This window comes from Dunckerocampus dactyliophorus, chromosome 10 (genome assembly GCF_027744805.1).
Source record: "Dunckerocampus dactyliophorus isolate RoL2022-P2 chromosome 10, RoL_Ddac_1.1, whole genome shotgun sequence".
NCBI classification, from domain to species: Eukaryota; Metazoa; Chordata; class Actinopteri; order Syngnathiformes; family Syngnathidae; genus Dunckerocampus; species Dunckerocampus dactyliophorus.
The window spans coordinates 18,372,755-18,392,829 of NC_072828.1; the positions used below are offsets into that span (position 1 = coordinate 18,372,755).

The 20,075-nt window shown below is 38.9% G+C and overlaps 1 protein-coding gene across 1 annotated transcript in view; it reads right to left on the reverse strand.

Annotated features, from left to right (window-relative positions):
* LOC129188928 (regulator of G-protein signaling 8-like) overlaps positions 1–19,673 on the reverse strand; it is a 28,008-nt gene extending 8,335 nt beyond the window's left edge. The window contains exons 1-3 of the mRNA XM_054790073.1: positions 19,641–19,673; positions 10,864–10,974; positions 8,269–8,330 (exon numbers count right to left, since the gene is read on the reverse strand). Coding sequence (XP_054646048.1) covers positions 8,269–8,330; positions 10,864–10,964 — 163 coding nt within the window. The 5' untranslated portion in view covers positions 10,965–10,974; positions 19,641–19,673. The remainder of the gene's footprint in view (positions 1–8,268; positions 8,331–10,863; positions 10,975–19,640) is intronic.
* Positions 19,674–20,075: the final 402 nt, after the last annotated feature.

The following is a 20,075-nucleotide window of genomic DNA, read 5'->3' on the forward strand; positions in this document are numbered from 1 at the left end:
CAATGACATCTGCACCTGCTACATTTCAGTTTAACTATATGGAAATGACTATTGGCACACCTGTTCATTACAACCACTTGACAACTTTTACAGTGGTAATTCGTTCCACTTATCTGGGAAGGCTTGCATATTGGATGAGGCCTTCAAAGTGTTCGCACAAATCGAAAATGTCTTGGTACCAAGGGGTCGAGCTCATTCCCTGATTGATCCCAAGGCTTTTGCCACATGTCATCCTTTTTGTTCCTAATGCACACACACATTACAGTGGGGCTGCACAATATCTTTTGAAAAATGAGAATCGCAATTTTCTTGCTTAGAACTGAGATTATGATTCTCTGGGACAATTAAGGCACCATGTTCAGGGCCATGTTTTTATGTTTTCAATACATCACACTGTTTTTTTAGACTCCTCATTGTCTTGTTGTATTTATGGTCTTTCTGCAATTCTTTATCAGTGTTTCAGGCTGCAATGTAACTGTGGCGTTTGCATAATCGGCCATGGCCACATGTACATGACTCATGTACATGTAATTTTTATGGATTTGCATCAATTTTAAACATAAATCGAAACATACACTAACTGAGGTTTCACTGTACGTGAATACCAACAGCCGTGAACGCCAGTTATGTCAAGATAAATTTCCGACAACTTTTATCATATCAATTTTTATAATATATATATTTTCATAAATATCACACACTCTTAAGAGAAGCCATTAATGCTTCTCATGTATCTTTTAAAGTGCTCATGACACCAAAAAAAGTTTGATAAAAACAATAACAAAATGAAAGTACCCACTGGATTAAACATTTTTGTCATACTGCTGTCATAGATAAACAAGTATGAGTGAAATGAAGTGGTGATTTGGACACGCCCCCTGTGAGTTTTCTGAACCAACGCCATTTTAGCTTTGACGTCACGACAAGAACATGTTTCAAAAACCACTTTCAAACACATGCAGCCATGAACTACACAAGCAAAACAAGAAGGTGACATATTCACAACAATAACACACTAACAACTTTCACTGATATTGTGTTGTGATAACAATGATATAACAAAAAAAATGGCCACAAGTATGTTTTTTTTTATCTCTATGCACGCTACAAAATAAAAGACCGTTGACCAGTGATGGCTGCTTATTTAGCCCTGGAATTAAATCCCATACTATTATTCTGAGATTCCTAATAAAGAAAAATATGGATTTACTTACTGAACTGACAGATCAACTGCAAGATAGGCTAGAATATTCATAATTGTGAGGAGTATGGTATGTTTTACTGGCAGTGATAGTCACAGCTATCAGCTTGCTCTTTGCACACTGAACAGAGCTGAAGACGAGAGACAACGATTGTTGTCTTTTACAGCAAATTGGCATGAAAACCCACATTATTCTGAGACTGGTAGTGCCGCAGCAATCAAAGACAACCTTTTGGATTTATTGTTGCACGTTACAACAGATACCACATTAGCTGCCTAGCTAGCGGGTTATAACAAGCCAGGTAGGAATTAGCACTGCATTAGCTGTCAGCAGTAGGCTGCCTACTGTGCAGAATATTTGCAGCAGAAATGTAGATTGACTTACTGCCACCTTGGGTTTTTGACTTTTTATTTCCATCTGCGGGGCAGTGTTAAAACATTTGTCCCACAAAGTTTGCCGATCATCTGATGAGGCCAATGGTGTCTTGTAGAAATGTGAACAAGCTTACTCCGTCTCCTCTAGTGTTCCAGCAAAATCCACAATACAAAAAAATATATAACAACAGAAATGTACGTTACTCTGCTCAGCTTGGTTGACCCTTCAGCACTTTCCCCCCTCCCACTATTTTTCCAACAGTCTGTGCCTTTCAGGCAATATATACGGGACAGAAGAACCCTGTAACTGCCACAATGCTTAATTCACCGTCTTTGGGCATTACCAGCTGGCATAGCACCATCAGGCATTTAGCCAGCTGTGTCTAGTAAGTGCATTCTCCATTCATACAGTGACAAAATCTAGGAGGAGTGTGGATGAAAGGCCAAAATATGTAACACACTAGCGTGTTCAGTTTTTTGGTCATACATGAATTTAAATCTGTAACACCATCTTTTCCAACAATTGTCTTTTGTTCTACAGCACTCTATAACTGTAGATGGTTGGTCCTGGAGATGGACAATATTCTGGGTGCGTGTCTGATATGCTCAGTGGTGGAACGGCCGCAAGGCACTTGACTCTCGAGTCAAGGCAAGGTAAACGCGGGTACTGAGAAGCCTGTGATGTTTTATTCACTCAGCTCACTTAAAAGTCTTTGACTGAGAGACCTGAAGAAATTACTGAACATAATTATGTTCAATTAGCATCTGTATGTAGATAAGAAAGAACAATGTGCTGTGTCAAACATTGTTAATTGAAGTGGTTTGTGCATTTAGCCTAAGCCAGAGGTGACCCAAAGTGTGGCCCATTTGCGGCCCACAGCTTGTTCTCCATTGGCCTGTGGCACATGCTAAAAATACAATTATATCACAAAGGTGAAAGAGCAAAAATGCAAAATGTAGCAACAAAAAGCTGAAATATTAATAACACAAATAATATGCTCTGTCATCTATAACACAAAGCTGGCAACAGGTGAATTTTTTTGTTTTTAAATGTTCTTGCAGTTCATTTTTCCCAGTCTCTCTGTTGCAACCTGCTAATGGCACTCTCTTACACTCTTAAGCTCATTGGCCACTTCCCTTCAAGAACATCCTGTTTGAATCCTCGCAATCGCTAGGTACTGTTGATCAATTGTTTGGTGTCGTTTTGGTCTCATGATATCCAAATGCGAACAGCATGATGAGGACTTTTTCAAATGCCAATGCTCACGGAACAGGACATTTATTGCTCCATTAATGGATCACAGACTTGTCAATTTTGCCATTCAGCTCCTTGTTATATAACAGTAATGGTTTAATTTATTTTTAACATCTTACATTGGAATATATCACATTGCAGCAATTCACAATTAGACATGTCCATAAATGAGTAGCAAGATGCAAAGCATCAATTGCTAATACATTTAGGTCAAGTTTATTTATAAAGCACATTTAAACAAACAATTCATGCTGCCGCAAAGTCCTCCACCAATCAATAAAAAAAGAAAAAGCTGTGAACAAAACAAAGTGGCCAAAGTAAAAACATCACTAAAGTAATAAAATCTTGCATGGATTGCTGCTCTCTGGCAATAACGAGGTACAGATGGTTGGATATTAGGTGCCACTTTGAATGTTGACATGTTGGTGATATGATCAAGAGGGTTTGGGCATTTTGGCTCTTTGTTGGAGGGCAGCAGGGGTTGCTGAGGCGCTGGGCATTGTACGGTGCATTCGGGAGCTCGGGGTGGGTTGGCCCACGGAGGTGATGGTGTCATCCTGGGATCTAGCCTGGGGTTTGTGATTTATGGATGCAGAGAGAGAAAAAATCTATAACTGATTTAGAAGCTGCTGTGATGTGGAGAGGGGGTAGGATTTAATAAGCTTGGTTTCTTCCTGCTCCTTTTTAGACATGTTGAGCAGTGAATTGTGAATATGTGATGTATTTCAGTGTAACATTGTTTGCATATTTGAAATAAAAAAACTAAACTAAAAAGAGAAAGAAGCAGAAATAATTAAAAGACTAATTGAAAAAGAAAAATAAGACATATGATAAAATACACTGTTTAAAACAATTCTAAAAAAAATGACGTGCGTCTTTAGTGCCGATGTAAAACACGCCACAGAGGGGGCCGATTTAATTTTCAGAGGGAGAGAGTTCCGTAGTTTAGGGCCCGTGACTGCAAAAGCTCTGTCTCCTCTTGTTTTTAACCAAGACCTGGGACAGCTCAAGAGAGACTGGTGGCGTGATGTCAGTGCTCTAGCAGGGGTGTGCAAAGTCAGTAAATCAGATAAGTAAGATGGGACTAACCTGTTTAGAAATTTAAAAACAAGCAATAAAGTCTTGAAATTAATCCTAAAAGCAATAGGCAGCCAGTGGAGTGAAGCAGGCATGGAGGAGATATGCTCACGGTGTTTTTTCCCCTGTGCAGGCTGGCAGCTACGTGTGTTTTGGACAAATTGAAGTGATCGACTGGTCAAGGCCAAAATAAATGGAGTTGCAGTAGTCCAAACATGAGGAAATGAGCATGTGTAGAACTCTTTACACTTGGTTTATCGGTAGATAAGGATTCACCTTAGCGAGAACCCAGAGTTGGACAAAGCTTGCTTTAATCACTGAGCTTATTTGAGTGTCAAAAGTAAAAGAGCTGTCAATAAATACACCAAGGTTTTTAATGCAGGGGTGCAATAATGGATAATAATGAATGGCGGGCTATTGACATCAGTGAGGACAGTGTCCCCAAAAATTACAATCTCGGTTTTCAAATCATTTAAAATCAGAAAATTGATTGATAGTTTTTCAGGGCTGCAAAATAATTTATTATTTTTTTTTAAAGGAAGGTATATTTCGACATGAAAGGACAAGTTGTGTTTTCTAAAAATAGAACCCAGTGGCAGCAAGTACAATAAAAACAAAACAGAACCTAGAATAGAACCTTGGGGCACCCCATAGCCAACAGAGGAGGTCTTTGATGTAAATGGTCCAAGGCTGACAGAGAAAGTCCGATCAGTTAGGTAGGACTGAAACCAATGGAGGACAGTCCTACACACGTCTCTGGGCGGTATAAAAGGATATTGTGGTCAAATGTGTCAAAAGCTGCCGTCAAATCTAAAAGCACCAACATTGCTGAGCCACCAGAGTCTATTAAAAACAAATCATTAAAAACTAATTTGTTTGTACACTTTGTGTATTCAACATGTACCCTTTACCAATTCTGGAATAACATAGGAAAATGATAAGGCAGTGTATGACAATGTATTACAATATGAGTTAAGGTTTGTAAGTCAATCAATATAAATAAATCATTTAACATTAATAATAAATAATAGTAAGTGTAAGAGAAGTTAATAGTAAGAAGTGAATAGTTGACAAACATTGTGTAATGATGAGTACAGACAATGTAAATTGTTTGAAATATGAAAAATATGAATAAGTATTAAGTGCAACAGTTAGACATAGCACTGTATGTACTGTACACACTTAGGATTCTAAATATCAACTGCTTGTACTGTGTTTTGAAATGGCTAATTTGAGTGTATTTTTACTTACCATTTTATAGTCCGTTCCGTAGTTTGATTACACATTCTGATATACTGAAAGTTTTTTTTTTCTCGCATGTACATTTTTTTATGTTTAATTTTTACCTAAGGTCATATTTCTCCTCTCTTGTTGACAATATGCAAAGTAAATGCACAGTATGCTATGCAAAAAGTACTGCTGAACAAGGTGGAGCGCTTATTAGGATGCTGGAAGAGCCTTTTTCTGCCTCTTACGTCAGATCCCAAGCTCTCCACTCAGGCCAAGCACCTTTGCAACATATTGTGTGCCAAGGGAGTGTCAGCCAGTGAGGAGATGTTTGTGTGTGTTTTTGTTTTTCGTGTCTCAGCTTAGGTTGTAAAAATCCAACATCAAAAACAACAACAAAACACCCCATTTGCCTTTTTTCAGGCTGTGCTGTCTGCCACACCTGTGCTCTCCCAAAAAGATTGGAAAAGCTTCACCCTGGGAATTTGTCCCCAGCGGGATGACGAATGTGAGCAGCTGCTCCAGTCAGCTATTTTGCAGCTTGCAGACAGACCGGACCCGTGTGGTCATGTGGTTCTCATTCTTGACAAGGTACTGAATTCACCTGTAGGGGTGTAACGATTTGTTTTAATAACGATTCGATTGGTTTCACGATTCATGTTTCTCGATATGATTCAATAACGATTTTGGTTCATTTGGAACAATCCAATCCTAAACGAATCAGTAACTTTAAATCGATTCAGTAACTGTTTAGCCCAAAAATTCAACCAGTGTGACTGTGAAATAAGTACGTTCACACTGGACAGTGCAGGTGAAGTTTCCTAGATTTACATTGTTTTTGTAAGGGAATCACTGATAATTTATTCTTAAATATGTCAGCATCATTAATTAAACAAAAAAAATTGTTACAAATGCAATACAAAATCGGGATGAACAGAGGTTGGTATGGCTTGGCATGATTAATTATTTACTTAAAATAGTGCAATCTAAACCTGCACTTTGCACCCTAAGGTGAGGGACATTATGCAAATGAATGTGGTATGGTATCTTCAAATAGGTGTTGAATCTTTCTCACCTGTACGGGCCGATGGCAGCAGGGGCTTTTTTGTGTTTGATAATTCTCCTGATCAGAGCAGCCATTTGAAAGAACAGTGCAGCAACTAGCAAGTAATGTGGCCTCCTTGTATCTTTTGCCGCTGAGAGGGCGGGGATGGGTCCTCCATCTTGAGGATGCGCTTAACAGACACACTGAACAGGATACCGTGGTGTGGTGGGTTTATGATAATAATATTTGATAATGATGAGTCCAAACTGGGAGTGCAAACAGATACTTTGCATGTGGTGTGCAGCAGTGTAAGGAAACGTGGCAATGCAAAAGAAGAATACATAAGAAACACGAGTGTAAATGTGTGACAAAACGAATAAACGGCTTCCCAGACTTTCCTCTCTTCTCCGTCCACCCTGGCACAATGATGAGACGTTCAAGCTAGAGAAAGTAACGCACTATGGGGCCAAAAAAGTTGCAAGTGCCAGAACTTAGAAGATGAGAAAGACTTTTAGAATTCAAGAAAGAACTCGTAGCAAAGTACGACGGTAGCGTCATTCAAACGAAACATTTTGCACATCCCACCAGTGCAGTGGGTTAAAAAATGTTTTTGTCTTTTGCGACATCTTCCCTGCACCTCTGAACACGCCGGTTTTATGGGTCACGGTGCAGGCACACGTGTCCTTGACAGCCAGGCAGTCCTGAAGCGACCGATGAGAGCCGCCTCTCTGCTAGTTGGATGCAGCAGCGTCACTCTGGCCGTGTGGTGTAATCAGGAGGGACAAGGCATCATCCTAAATTACCTCATATCAAATCATGCTAAAAGATACCACACATGTCTGAAAATGTATTTACCTCACACTAGTCTCTATAACAGTAGCAGAACATTTGAATCACATTTTAACCGCGTTATGAGCCATGAGGGGGTACGTTTAAAGACAAAAACATTTCATTTCTTTAATTAAATTCACTGTTTTGAGTTTAGATATAGTGTCTGAGATTTCCAAGCATACATAAATGCAGCAAATTGTACTTCTAGATGTAACTTCTCGTTCCAAAGTGAGTGATAAGAATATCCACGTATTGTTTTTTTTTTTTGTATGTCTGTTCATTTAGACCACATACACGCATTATCAAGACATTCTGATGTTCGGAGTGGCCCTGAATGCACCTCACCGTCGTCTTTGTGACAATGAGGAAATGTCGTTCCGAGTAGCGTTGCCAACTTGGTGACTTCCAAACTCTTCACTCAAATGACCCAGCAACTAAGCGTAACTACGTTCCTCGTCACGGAAGTTCGACCAATTCGCAGGACCAATCGGGGGGGTAAGTCACTGTTGATGTAGTACACTGCTGATAGGGATGTCATACAACTTCATGTCAAAAAACGATCTCTTTAAAGTGGAAGCACTTATTGTTATGCAGTTTCTGTTCTCACTGAGCAGCAGGGGGTGCTGGTGAGAGGTCCGCCCCACATTAGACCCGTGTTAGACGTGTTTGTGAGTTGGGGTATGCCCTGGACTGATCGCCAGTCAATCACAGGGCATATATAGATTATATTATATTACATGTAGATTACATTATACATGACTGCACTCAATTGTATCATGGATGTACCTTATAGTTATCCGTTTTTAATTACTTGAGCATTATTTATTTTATTTGTGATTTATGTATCAATAGTATTATGGGTTACTTTATTTGAATTGTCTGAAGAAATAATACAATGTGAACATAGCTTGTCAGTTCAGTGTGTTATGTAGCTTATTAGAAATGTAAAAAAATGTGTCCCCATTTGTGTGAATGGAAATGTGTAGGTTTTTTCCACGTTCAAGAACAAAAGGTCACAGACAAGTATATGATTCATGCAGTAAGTATCGTTCACAATGCAGAAATAACAGTTACATAAAAAGAGAACGATAGAGGAGAATTGATTTCATTGAGTTAAAGAGACAATTAGCACAATAGCAAGTGACTAAGTCACACAATTTTTTTTTTTGCTTTATTAACGCTGGGTGCATATGAATTTTACAGACTAATCAATGCCCCCACCAGAAAGAAAAAAAAAAGAAAGAAACATGTACTTACATTTGTGAGAAAGAACTTGGTCAAATGAATCAGACCATCTAACAACCTCATCTGTTGACAATCTGATCGGAAAGAAAACAAAATGCTCAGTAAGAATGGAAACAAACACTGATGTAATGTGTTCAACAAACCATATTTTCCTTACATTTAAGTACATTTAAAGTATGCCTCTTCTGTATGAATAGAAAATTGTTATATCAAAAATACTATCTACAAGTATAACCAAAGGCACAAATTCCAAAAACAGAATGACAGGAACCTGAGGTCAAATGTTTATTAAGTTTTGGAATGTAACGAATATTTTTTTTAATGTGCCCTTCGTAAGAAATTGGGAATTTGAACCGCTATTGTGCATAACATCCTCATTATTACGAGACTTCAATTCGGCAGGTGTTAAAGGCTTAACTTTGTGCGTATGTTCTGCGGCTTTTTAACATCATTAACTCAAAAAGACTCTCATACGGCAGCCGCTCAGAGATTACGTCACATGCAGCAGTGACCTGTCCATCTATCCATCCATTTTCTGTACCGCTTCATTAGGGTCGCAGGTATGATGAAGCCTATTCCAGCTGTCTTTTTGGGGTGAGAGTTGGGGTGCACCCTGGACATTTGGACATTCTATGTTAAATCTTTATGCCTGTTAATGTAAAAATAATTTATTTCTGCACAAGGCTTTGTTAGATATTATTGTGTGAATGCTGAAAAGCATCACAATAATCAATGTGATGCAGTATGAATTGTTCATACCGTTTCATCAATAATGCAGTGTTTAATAAAGCACCCTAATAGCTAGTTAAAAAGTGAAACGTGAGGCAATTGTACATTAGTAAAGTATTTGATATCGTTCATATTAAACTGTGGTGTCACTGCCTCTTTACCTTGCTTAGTAGCACTACACTGTATACATTTCATTTGGAGGGAATCCTGTTATTGGGTTTCAGCTTGTACCACCTTGTCTCTGCAGTCTGATGTTTATTATGTACACCAGGTGCATGAGGACCTGGGCTCAATGGATGCTGGGAATCCACATTTTCTCTTGTTAAATTAAGGCGCAAGTACACATCAGTGCACATTGATCGAGCATCACGTCTGTTTGGAAAAGTTTGTGGACGGGTAAAACAGAGCTTTATGGGCTGTATCATAAGAAATATGCAACATGGTCATTTTTTAAGCCTTATTTAACAACCAAACACAAAGCTACGGGCTTGGTGTTGGTTTATGCATGCATGGCTTATAAGACACATGGGCTGGAAAAAAAACAAAAAAACATTCATGTTTCCTGGGCTCCCTGTGGCTGAGCGCTGATTTTGTGTCATGTTGATCGTATCGTTACATTGTTGACATTGTTGTATTTATATATGGTCATATTGTTTACAAACAAACACACCTGAGGAAATAAATCTTTGGACACAAGATGACTTTGAGGTCAAAAAGAATGAGAGCCAATAGTAGTGTATGTAGTAGTGCTTATTTATTTTGCACTATGGCTTTATTTTGCTTAGACAATTGTATGTAATAAAAGGGAATAATCAGATTATTTAGTTGAGATTGGGACCCCGCCTGTCGCCCGAAGTCAGCTGGGATAGCCTCCAGCATGCCCCCACGACCCTAATGAGGAAGAAGCGGTATAGAAAATGGATGGATGGATGGATAGTTGAGATTGTTACATTGCCTTATATTGTTGTTTTTATACATTGTTAAATGGCTCACAAATAAGTTTGTTGATAAAAACATATACTTTTTGTTTGACTCAAATCTTTGTCCTGTCGTTTTATTGTGATCATCATAATAATGACCAACAAATTAAAAGCAAAATCATTCAATGATCTTGAACAATTGTAAGTATCAATATCCGTATCAGTACTGGCATTTACAAGGTATGGTATCAATACCATTCAGCACCTCCAAGTCCGAGTCCATAGTTCTTGCTCAGAAAAAGGTGGAGTGCCATCTCCGGGTTGGGGATGAGATCCTGCCCCAAAGTGGAGAAGTTTACATACCTCAGGGTATTGTCCACGAGTGAGGGAAGTGAACGCAAGATCAGTGATCGCGTTCTGTAGTGATTCAGACTCGGCATCGGTCCGTTGTGGTGAAGAGGGAGCTGAGCTGAAATGCAAAGCCCTCAATTTCCAAAAAACGGTTGATCTACGTTCCTACCCTCACCTATGGTCATGACCTTTGGGTAGTGACCGAAAGGACATGATCACGGGTACAAGTGGCCGAAATGAGTTTTCTCCACATCCAACCGGTAGGAAGTCTCGGGGAAGACCCAGGACGTGTTGGAGAGACTATGTCTCTCAACTGGCCTGCGAACGACTCGGGATCTGCTGGAAGGAGGCGGACGAAGTAGCCGGGGAATGGGAAGTCTGGGCTTCCCTGCTTAGGCTGCTATCCCGCGACCCGACGTGGAATATATGGAAGAAGATGGACGGATGGTATCGATACCAAAATTTGCTGTATTGCCCACCCACTGCTTTGTACATTTCTGCCATCAACAATTATTTTTGCTATGTAACTTCCTCTCAAGTCAGTGTAACATCATGAAGCCACAAAAAAAGAGAATTGTTACAATTGCACTGCATGTATTGGACTCACTTCAAGCATCTGGCGGTGGCTTCCTGGGCTGGAGGCAGGAACTCTGAGAAATCACTGTAGGAGTCAGACTTGCGGGATAAACATCCTAGTCTGGTCTTCATGGCAGCAATCCTGCAAAATAAATATAACACAAATGTCTACATTTGAAGACTTAGCTCAGCTGTCCTGGCTCAACATTTTTAAGTTAGAAAATTGCAAACATTTCGGTCCAATTCCTGTCTCTTGTGTTTGTGTGTCTTAACAATAAATGGCATTTATTTTTGCTGTGGACTGTCGTTCTTCGTCATAGTGCATGCTACTCACGCTGATGAGGGGATGTTGTAATATAGAAAGCGGATGATAAATTAACAGAAGAAAACACAACAAGTATCCTCCATATGTGTGACGGTGAGGAACATGAGAATACATGAACTGTATTACTTATTTACTGTAGGAAATAAATGGTCTTTAAATTTCACCATATCTATATATATACACTGTATGTACAGTGTATACTTGTGTGTGTGTGTGTGTGTGTACATTGGTGATTGGTGATGTACATTGGTGATCGTCTTCAGGGCATTTGGAATGCCCTGAAGACGAAAGAAACCACTGGTGTATTACGTAACAGACGTTGGACAAGGACCAAGGAAAACCGAATATGTCCTGACAATGAACAATGTTTTGCAATGATTCTGATTGATCGATTGCTTATTTTTCACCCAGACAGTTTTCTGGCTTTCATGTTGTTTTCACCTCTAAACGCAGTCTACACAGGCAAAACCCATGTACATTCAACATTCAATTTCCTGAATAGTAGAATACATAATGCAATCAGACACACAACATAACACACCTGTCAGTCACATGTTCCAATACTTTTTCTGACACAAAAAATGGTTGGATTCAAACAAAAAGGTGCTCTCTTCTAAATTGGGAATCCGATCCAGATGTAAATCTGGAAATACTTTTTAATTAAACAATGCAAAATAAAAAGAAAGATGCTTTCCCTAATTGTTGATAAACAATGAAGGAATATACTGTATGACATGTATTTGATGGAGCTACATGAGTACCAAGCAACACAGTTTTGTTGAATTGTGTTTGGGATGATGAGCGGATGGACTGCATGCTATTTTAAGGGATTTCCAACCACTTGTGAAACATTCGAAATGTCAGCTGATTGTTTTATCAACACTTTAGATGTGTGGTCTGCCCCAGAAATAGCCCTGTTACATATTGGATGTTACCCATAAAAACGGATGCACTGTACGAGCGCAGATGTGCGTGTAATCTGTGAGGCATAATCTCAGGGGGAATTTCATTTACTAATGAATTGTTATTTTCAGCAAGGATTTTCGATCTCCCAGGTCACCTTTCATGTCAGAATCCTGCAAGATATTACGAAAGTGGAAGAGGGAACAAAATCAATTCCAGAGGGAGAATAAACTGCTAAGAAAAACTAAATTCAAGGTTAGAGTTAACTTCGCCTTGCAAAATGAATGCGTCAGGATTGTATTTCTAATAACAGACATGTTCTGTAACTGTGATGTTTGGGTGACTTGACCCACTTACTCATTAGTTTATCTTGAAACAACTTGAATACTTGAATAGGCATTACTATTTTGCAATATTACTGTGACAAATTGTGCTATATTACTGTGACAAAAGCCCTTTAAAAGCGACTTGACTTTTAAAAAATGAATGTAAAATTGTTGAAAATGTTTTAGAACCTACAGTAAGATTGAGAAATACATAAACCAGTGGTATCTATGGGGGGAGGGACTCTATTTGCGCAATTGACAGCATATCATCTCATCTCAGTTTTCATGCAAAAGGTGCTGGGGCTTTGCTTGTGTCTTTTTCAAAAGCCTGGCTTTCTGTGCTTACTCAAGCTCTCCTCTGCCTCGCTCTCCCCCTCTTCCTCCCTTCGATATCTCAGCTTCCAGTATGGTGCAGACACGTGCTGCTGCTGAGCTATTTATAAAAAAAATCCTGACAAATCTGTGTAGTCAGAAGGAAGCAGTGCATGTTCTATTCAGCCATGCAGCAAAGACTGGCTCCTGGAGGACAGGAGCTAAAAACAGCAACAGAAAACGTCTCACACACAGAGACACGCCTCATGAATTTTATAGAACAAGCAACATTGGTTATCCTCCTTTTATAGGTCGGCGGATTAACAGACCCAATTTTAGATCATGAGAGGTTGTGTGTCACATTTTGGGTGCCTTTTGGTATCTTTGGTGTTACCTAACTTGGTGCAATGCTGGTTTTCTGATGTTCTGATGTTTTCATGTTAAAGTCACCATGACAGACAGACAGATGAGATCATGATGACATTGGAAGTAAGAGGTGGATTGAGTTCTAATGAAGTCATATTTTGGATGTTTTCCAAAAAGACACAAACAGAGAGGATACACTATCGCTCATAGGGCTGTGATTGACTATATAATAACTATGAGAAGGAGCATGTTATATACTGTATGTATGTCATGCTATTCTGGGCTTACTTTCTGTTTTTTTCCTGTCCTTGCTGTCATCGTTTTGCCTAGTTACCTCCCTGCAGCATTAAAAAAAACATTCTGCCTCAGGAGTGGTTTTATTCGGCAGTCTTTTTCTGTTAGTTCGGAAAAGAGGCAAATGATTCCATTGTGAATTTTGTGATTATTGCTGATTTGAAGGACTTCATTTTCCACGAAATGTACAGTGATGTGTGATGAGGTGCTGGTGATCCACTGACTTCTTTGGAGTTTTTTTTTTTTTTTTTTTAAACACAGGTTGCTTGTCATGAGGATAACAAATAAAAGAATACTTCATTTTTGTTAAAAAAAAATGTTTTCAAATCCTTCTTAGTGACATGTATTTATTTTTGTATGAACTGAAAAGCATTTGTGGTCTTGCCTTCTATTAGTATATGAAGTACATGCACCCTATCCTTGTCCAGGAAAGGTTCTGATTTTTTGTTGTAAAAGTCTGATCACCTTCTGGTGAGCTTGGATATAGAATTATCCTTCTTGGCAGTCAAATGCATGCATTCATTCAGCAGAGTTTAAAATATATTTAATGCATTTGACTTACTGCTCTCCAGCTGCTGCTGTGGTTTAAAAAAAAATGCTGGCTTTTCCTCTTTATGGAAGGACGGCAGTGACAAGCACCTTCTAGCTCAAGCATTCCCACAACTCTTCAGGATGAGGCGAAGTACTGCATCGCCTCCGCGTATGACCTTTTTCTGTATTTCATTGTCCGATGAGCGAGAATAATGCCACACTTACGTTAAAGGTTATAGAAAGCTATGTAAACCATTGGTTCCCAAACTTTTGACAGTCGCGTACCCCTTCGTCTGTCTGTGCAGCGTCGGAGAAAGTTATACACGTAATTCTCGATCTGCGTCGCACATGGTGTGTTCAAGGACCGTCGAAAGTGGGTGTAACGCCCGAAGAAGACACATTCGTGAAAACATACATTTACTTACGCTGGCAAAACTGGGGGCCTTCTAACACAGTCAGTGCATTCAGTCAACAAACAAATGACAGGCTCATACAGCTCAGAAAACACGCAAGAAGAAGACATTTTATGTCATCATCATTTATTTTTTTTGTGTTTGATAACGTATTAGTCTGCCAGAAAATGCACTAAATGAAATAATTTACCGCTGCATCCAGTTAGCCCAAGCTAAAGGCCATTTTAGAAGTTTCCAATCCACAGTCCAGATTGACTGCGCCACACTTAATTTCTCACATTGTCCGTTCAGGTTGTTGCTGTTCCATTTAAATCCTGGAGGTGTCGGTAGTGTGCCTTTCAAACCGTTGCTGGCAATCCAAACTAATCAAGAAGACATTTCCACTTTCTGTGAACTCAGAAAGCTAATTCTAATAACCCTGCTAGCAGCAATGCAACGTGCTTCTTGTAACTGTGTGTGACTTGATGTGTGCTGAAACCTCAAAATAAAAAGAGACAAAGGCAAATATAAATGCACAACAACATGCTTTCTAACATTATTTTAGTAGGCTGGTCAGCGGTTTGGTACAGGTGCAGTGGGGAGAGATTGGCACAACCACTTACACTCCTTCACTTCAACACTTTAAGACCAGTTGGAAAATGTCAAGAATTTACATTTTGCACCACTGGATCCTTAAGGTGTCATGAACCTGAATTGTTTAGTCTTGCCGCCACTTGTTTCTTTGTGTTGCAGTGCCTTTTTGGTAGTTCCTGAGGCGGAGCCACCTGCCACTCACCTGCGGCTTATTGCTAATCAGGCCTTTATCAGCAGGCAGTTTGCCGGATTGTCTTTCATGCTGTGCCACTTGAACCAGATACTCTATTCTTGCTCCACCCTGCACTAGCCTTGCTAGTTCACATTTTGTATTTTTGTCTAGTTCTTGAGTTGTACTTTGTATTTTTCTTTGTGGCTTCGCCCCCAGCTTGCGCTGTGATTTTTTTTCGTATTTTTTTTTTTTTCCCTAGGCCAACCTTTTCTTTGTATTCACGTGTATCGTGCTCCTTCTGTTCTAGTAAACCTGTTTTACTCCGCTCTATGTCTGTCTGCTTTGGGGTCCAAAGCTCCGGCTACGTCGCCTCGTTGTGACATAAGTCGAGCTTCAAAATACAAAAAGAAGAAATGGGAGTGAGACAAAACCTGTTTTGACTAAACAATTTGTTTGTTTATTTGTTGCAAATAAGCTTTAAAAGTGAAATAGGCTGTTCATCAGCTGATCAAAAACTTAAGACCGCAAGCCTTTTAAAAGCCAAAATCTTGGCAAAAATGTGGATTCAATATAATTTTCTGTCAGGCATTCACACTGGTATGATCTCTTGATGGCAAAGGCAAAAAAGTTTTATCTCTTTGTTGAGCTGCATAGGCAAGACTTAATTATGCCTTATAAAATATATTTTTCAATTGGACTTACATTATTTTCTGTGTAAAATTGTTTCGGTTTTCTCCGTGACCCTCATTTGTGAGCCCAGCTAAACTGCAAAAAGTAGAACGCACTTCCATTCTCATGCACCGCTGAGTAAGTGAATTCAGTTTCCAAAAACAGAAGTTTTAGAGTGCAATTAATTGACGTAAAGTTTAGGTCCCACTTTGGTAGCCTCGTCTGTGTCAGGAAGGGAATACTAAAATGTTTCCACTCATCTGAAAAAAGCACTCGGAAAAAATACATTGAATCATGTTCTCTCCTAATGATAGCATGCAATGCTTCGGCACATCTACCGTTTTGGGGGCATCCTGATATGACACCTGAGCTTTTAGATCATGTTTATGGTCTAATAATTTTGAGTTGAACAAAGCTACCGAGGGACACTTGGATGCTACTTTCATCTACTCTCTTCAGAAAGGTACATCTATGCACGGTTGAATGAAAATCCCTCTACTAAAACAATCTCTCTCTTGATTTTGTATTAAGGTTATCTGTTCTGTCCCAAACTTACAGGTTGCTACTCTTATTATAAGTTTACGTTTTGTGAAGGTAGGGTAATATAAGCTGAGTGTATTTAATATTTAGACACATGCTGCACACTCAAACCACAACTAGTTTGTATGCTGTTCTGCTTCTGGCAGTTTCTTGCTTCCTGATCAACCATTCCATTCCTTCATGTGTCTTTTTTTTATTTAGATTTTTTATTTTTTTTGTCCACAGTGCCTGCAGTTAGTTTTTTGTCTTTTGTTAGACCTTTTTGACTTTTGTAGTTCCCTGGTTGTACTTTTATGTCAGTCGTCCCTTGCAGTACTGCGGTTTGATTATCGCTGATATGTAGTATTCTGGTCACTAGGCGGCAGTAATGACACAAAATTGAGACATCACCTTACATTACATTACCTTAACACTGCTTGAAGTCCTGAAGTCAGCCATGGCATGTCTGACAATATAGAGAGAAAAATGTTCTCCTCCCATTTCATGTGGAAGTGGTAAGTTTTTGGCTTCTTAAGTTTAAAAAATATAAATTTGAGGCTAATTGGTTAGCTTGCTAGCTAGTGGCCGTCTGGAGTCCCTGAAGCATAAGAGGAAGTGTAAACAGTGAATAATGGGAGTGTAAATGTGGCTATGGTGTGTTATTTCTACAGCGCTCCAACAATGTTAAAAACCGTCTTAAATGTCATAAAAAGGTATTTTATTCTCCAACTACGAAAATTCCATTTATTAACACTGAATATCACAGAAATTCATTTATCATGGTAGGGTCTGGAACCAATAAACAAGGGACGCCTGTATTGGACTTTTCTGTAAGGTGACCAAATGTCCTCTTTTCCCAGGACATGTCCTGCTTACACATCCTGTCCTGTTTTGTTTTTTTTGTAAGTGATGAATGTCCTGGTTTTCATTGGGCCATTAAAATGAGCAGCATTAAAGCACTGTGCTGCATGCGATGTAATCCCTGAAAGGCGGCCGTGTGGGCGGATTATTGAATTACTGTTGGATTATTGAATTACTGTTATTTTCTTCCAAAAATATTGGTTACGTTGCAAAATTTATCAAGTACCTGAAGTCAGGTTCCTGTTTTGTTCTGTTTTTGGAATAATTTTTGTGCCAATGAATTTAGCTTTGCGTGAAGCATCCCCGTGTGTCATATAATGTGTCATGAGACAGCTTGTATTGTTGTACAGTTAGGAGCAAAGTATTTACTTTTATTTACACTTTTTTAATTTATTTATTGGAAATTTTCCTCACCGTGTTTGGAGGCAGAAAAATTCTTCACATGCCCCCAAGAATACAAACATATGTTTCCAGGATAATGACTGAAAACATATGGCCAAGGCAACGACGGATAAATATCCCCCCAAAAATATTTTGATGACGCTGAAACTTCAAGTTGCAAGGGAAACTGTCAGTATTTAGAGAGAATCTAAAAAGAGGCAGTGACGGGCAGTCAGGGGTGGCATCATGTCATCATGAAAAATAAAAATCAACGTAAAATATTCCTATTTGTCAATTGAACTGTGTTATAAATATATTTTCGGAATGATTTTTTGTTTGACACCATTATTCTTGATAATCGGACAATAAAATACGGAGAAATCTGCCAAGGAGCTGCCCTACTTCACCTCAACGTGAAGGGGAAGGGTCTTGCGTGAGCTGGAAGGTGCTTGTCGCTGCCATCCTTCTACGGACAGGAAAAGCCAGCGCTAACTTTTTTTACATTTTTATTTTATTGAAATACATATACACTAAAGTCAGCAACAAGTCAGTGCAGTAAAGATATTTTTATACTCTGCTGAATGAATGAATGAATTGGACTGCTGAGATGGATGATTATATAATACAAGCTCAACAGAAGGTGATGAGAGTGTTACAACAAAGTAACAGAGCTTGTGCTGGAGAAGGTTCGGGCGCATGCAATTCATATACAAATAAAAGGTAAGGCCACAAAGGTTTTTCAGTGTAAATGGTACTGCATTTGAATGCAAAAATGTTTAATGAAAGTGAATCATTATTCTTCTTTTCTGGTTATCCTCTATTAACATAAAAAAAAATTAAGTACCTCACTAGTAGGGTTGCCAACCGTCCCTTGAAAACTTGAATCATCCCGTATTTATAAATAGAATGACGCGTCCGGTATTGAGCTGACGAGGGATGCGCTTTGTCCCGTATTACCATGAGAATCAAAACTACCTGTAAAATGCCAATGGCTTCCATTTAGCAGCTTGCCACACACCAATCAATGCCAGCGTGTCTGATCACTCACCAATCAGACTCATTGCCATTCGACACTTCTGGCATCTTTGTTTACACACTTTTCCTGGCTGTCACTCTAGTTGTCATCCTCACCTCTCGTTTTCCGGTGGGAAAATTGAACATTTTACTACAGTGACAAACAAACGAGCAACGTGGTTAGTTCAGACCTCGTTTTTTTTTTCCCACGGGGAAGCTTCAAATGGATGTCACGTTCGCTGGGTTAACGTAACCTTGTTGTCATTATACTAATTACGTCTCGTCCTCAGAACACTACTTGTGTGTCGTTGTTTAATGAACATAAACACATGGTGTCCAGCCTTAGATAGTTACACTATGTCCAACTGGTAGCTCGGGATCAAGCTGATTTTGAGTAGCTTGCCAAAGCGTAAAAAAAATATTTGCTTCAACTAGTATTTTATTATTATTATTATGGTTGAATACAAACTTTTCATCTCTATGATGACAAATTACCACAAAATAGCATAAAGACAATGGCCACACTGTTTGAGTATAAATCTAGTTGGTAAATAAAGTACTGCACAAGTACTGCTAATATGTATGTGGATGGATGTAGAATATACAGTATATAATATAATAATATATGGACTGTGTTAAGTTAAACAGGACAGATTTATATTTAGTGTTATTATTTTTATTATTTATTTCGTTATCTTGAACTAAAATTTAAATTGACAATTTATTGAAAAGAAACACCTGACGTCCGAGCTGTACTTGCCAACAAAGGTAATATGTCTTTTGATAAAGACAAAAATGCATTTATATCCTTTTATCTCATGTTTCTCTTTATTTATTTTTTATTTGTATTGTCTTTCGCGCTGTTAAATAAAGCTACTATACTAGACTGTTCATGTCTTTGGATGGGGGCAAAATCAGCAGGGGATCAAATAATTCAGTTCATATTCAGGTCTACTAAAAACAAAAATTTGCAGTTAAGGGTAGTGAGACATAAGCAGAATGAATGAATGAATAAAAGTGTCCATTCAAAGCTATGCAAAATAACCAACCTGTACACCATTAACACCAAAGACACATAATACATTGAGGTCCGTGTTCATTAACAATTATGGAACACTGTCAGTCAGTAAATGAACATGAATCCTTTACCTTGAATCTGTTGAGTCTGTGCAAGAGCAGTTGAGATGCGCGTCTCCCCTTTTTATCACTGGCTATCCCAAATGTTCTAGTACGATGCAGCCTTTGATCCAGGAAAGCAAAATCCTGGTATTGTATTTGTATGACAGTGTACTGCTCAGAAGTGAGTCTGTCTAATTGCAGCGAGTGTGATGCACGAGCAGCATGCTCATTGGGCTGAAATGTGGAAGAGATGGGACAGAGACGCGAGAGACAAAGTGGGTGGAATCAGAGACAAGTGCGAGGGAGCGTGAGCTTTATTTGCATGGAAGAATCTCCAAGGACATCCCAAGCACGTCGTTAAAGTGGTTAAATGCCTTTTCAACACTTTAGGATAGATGAGATGGACACGTGAACGTTAAAGAGTTTGCATAACATTAAGTTCAATTGCTATCACATTTGATCTTA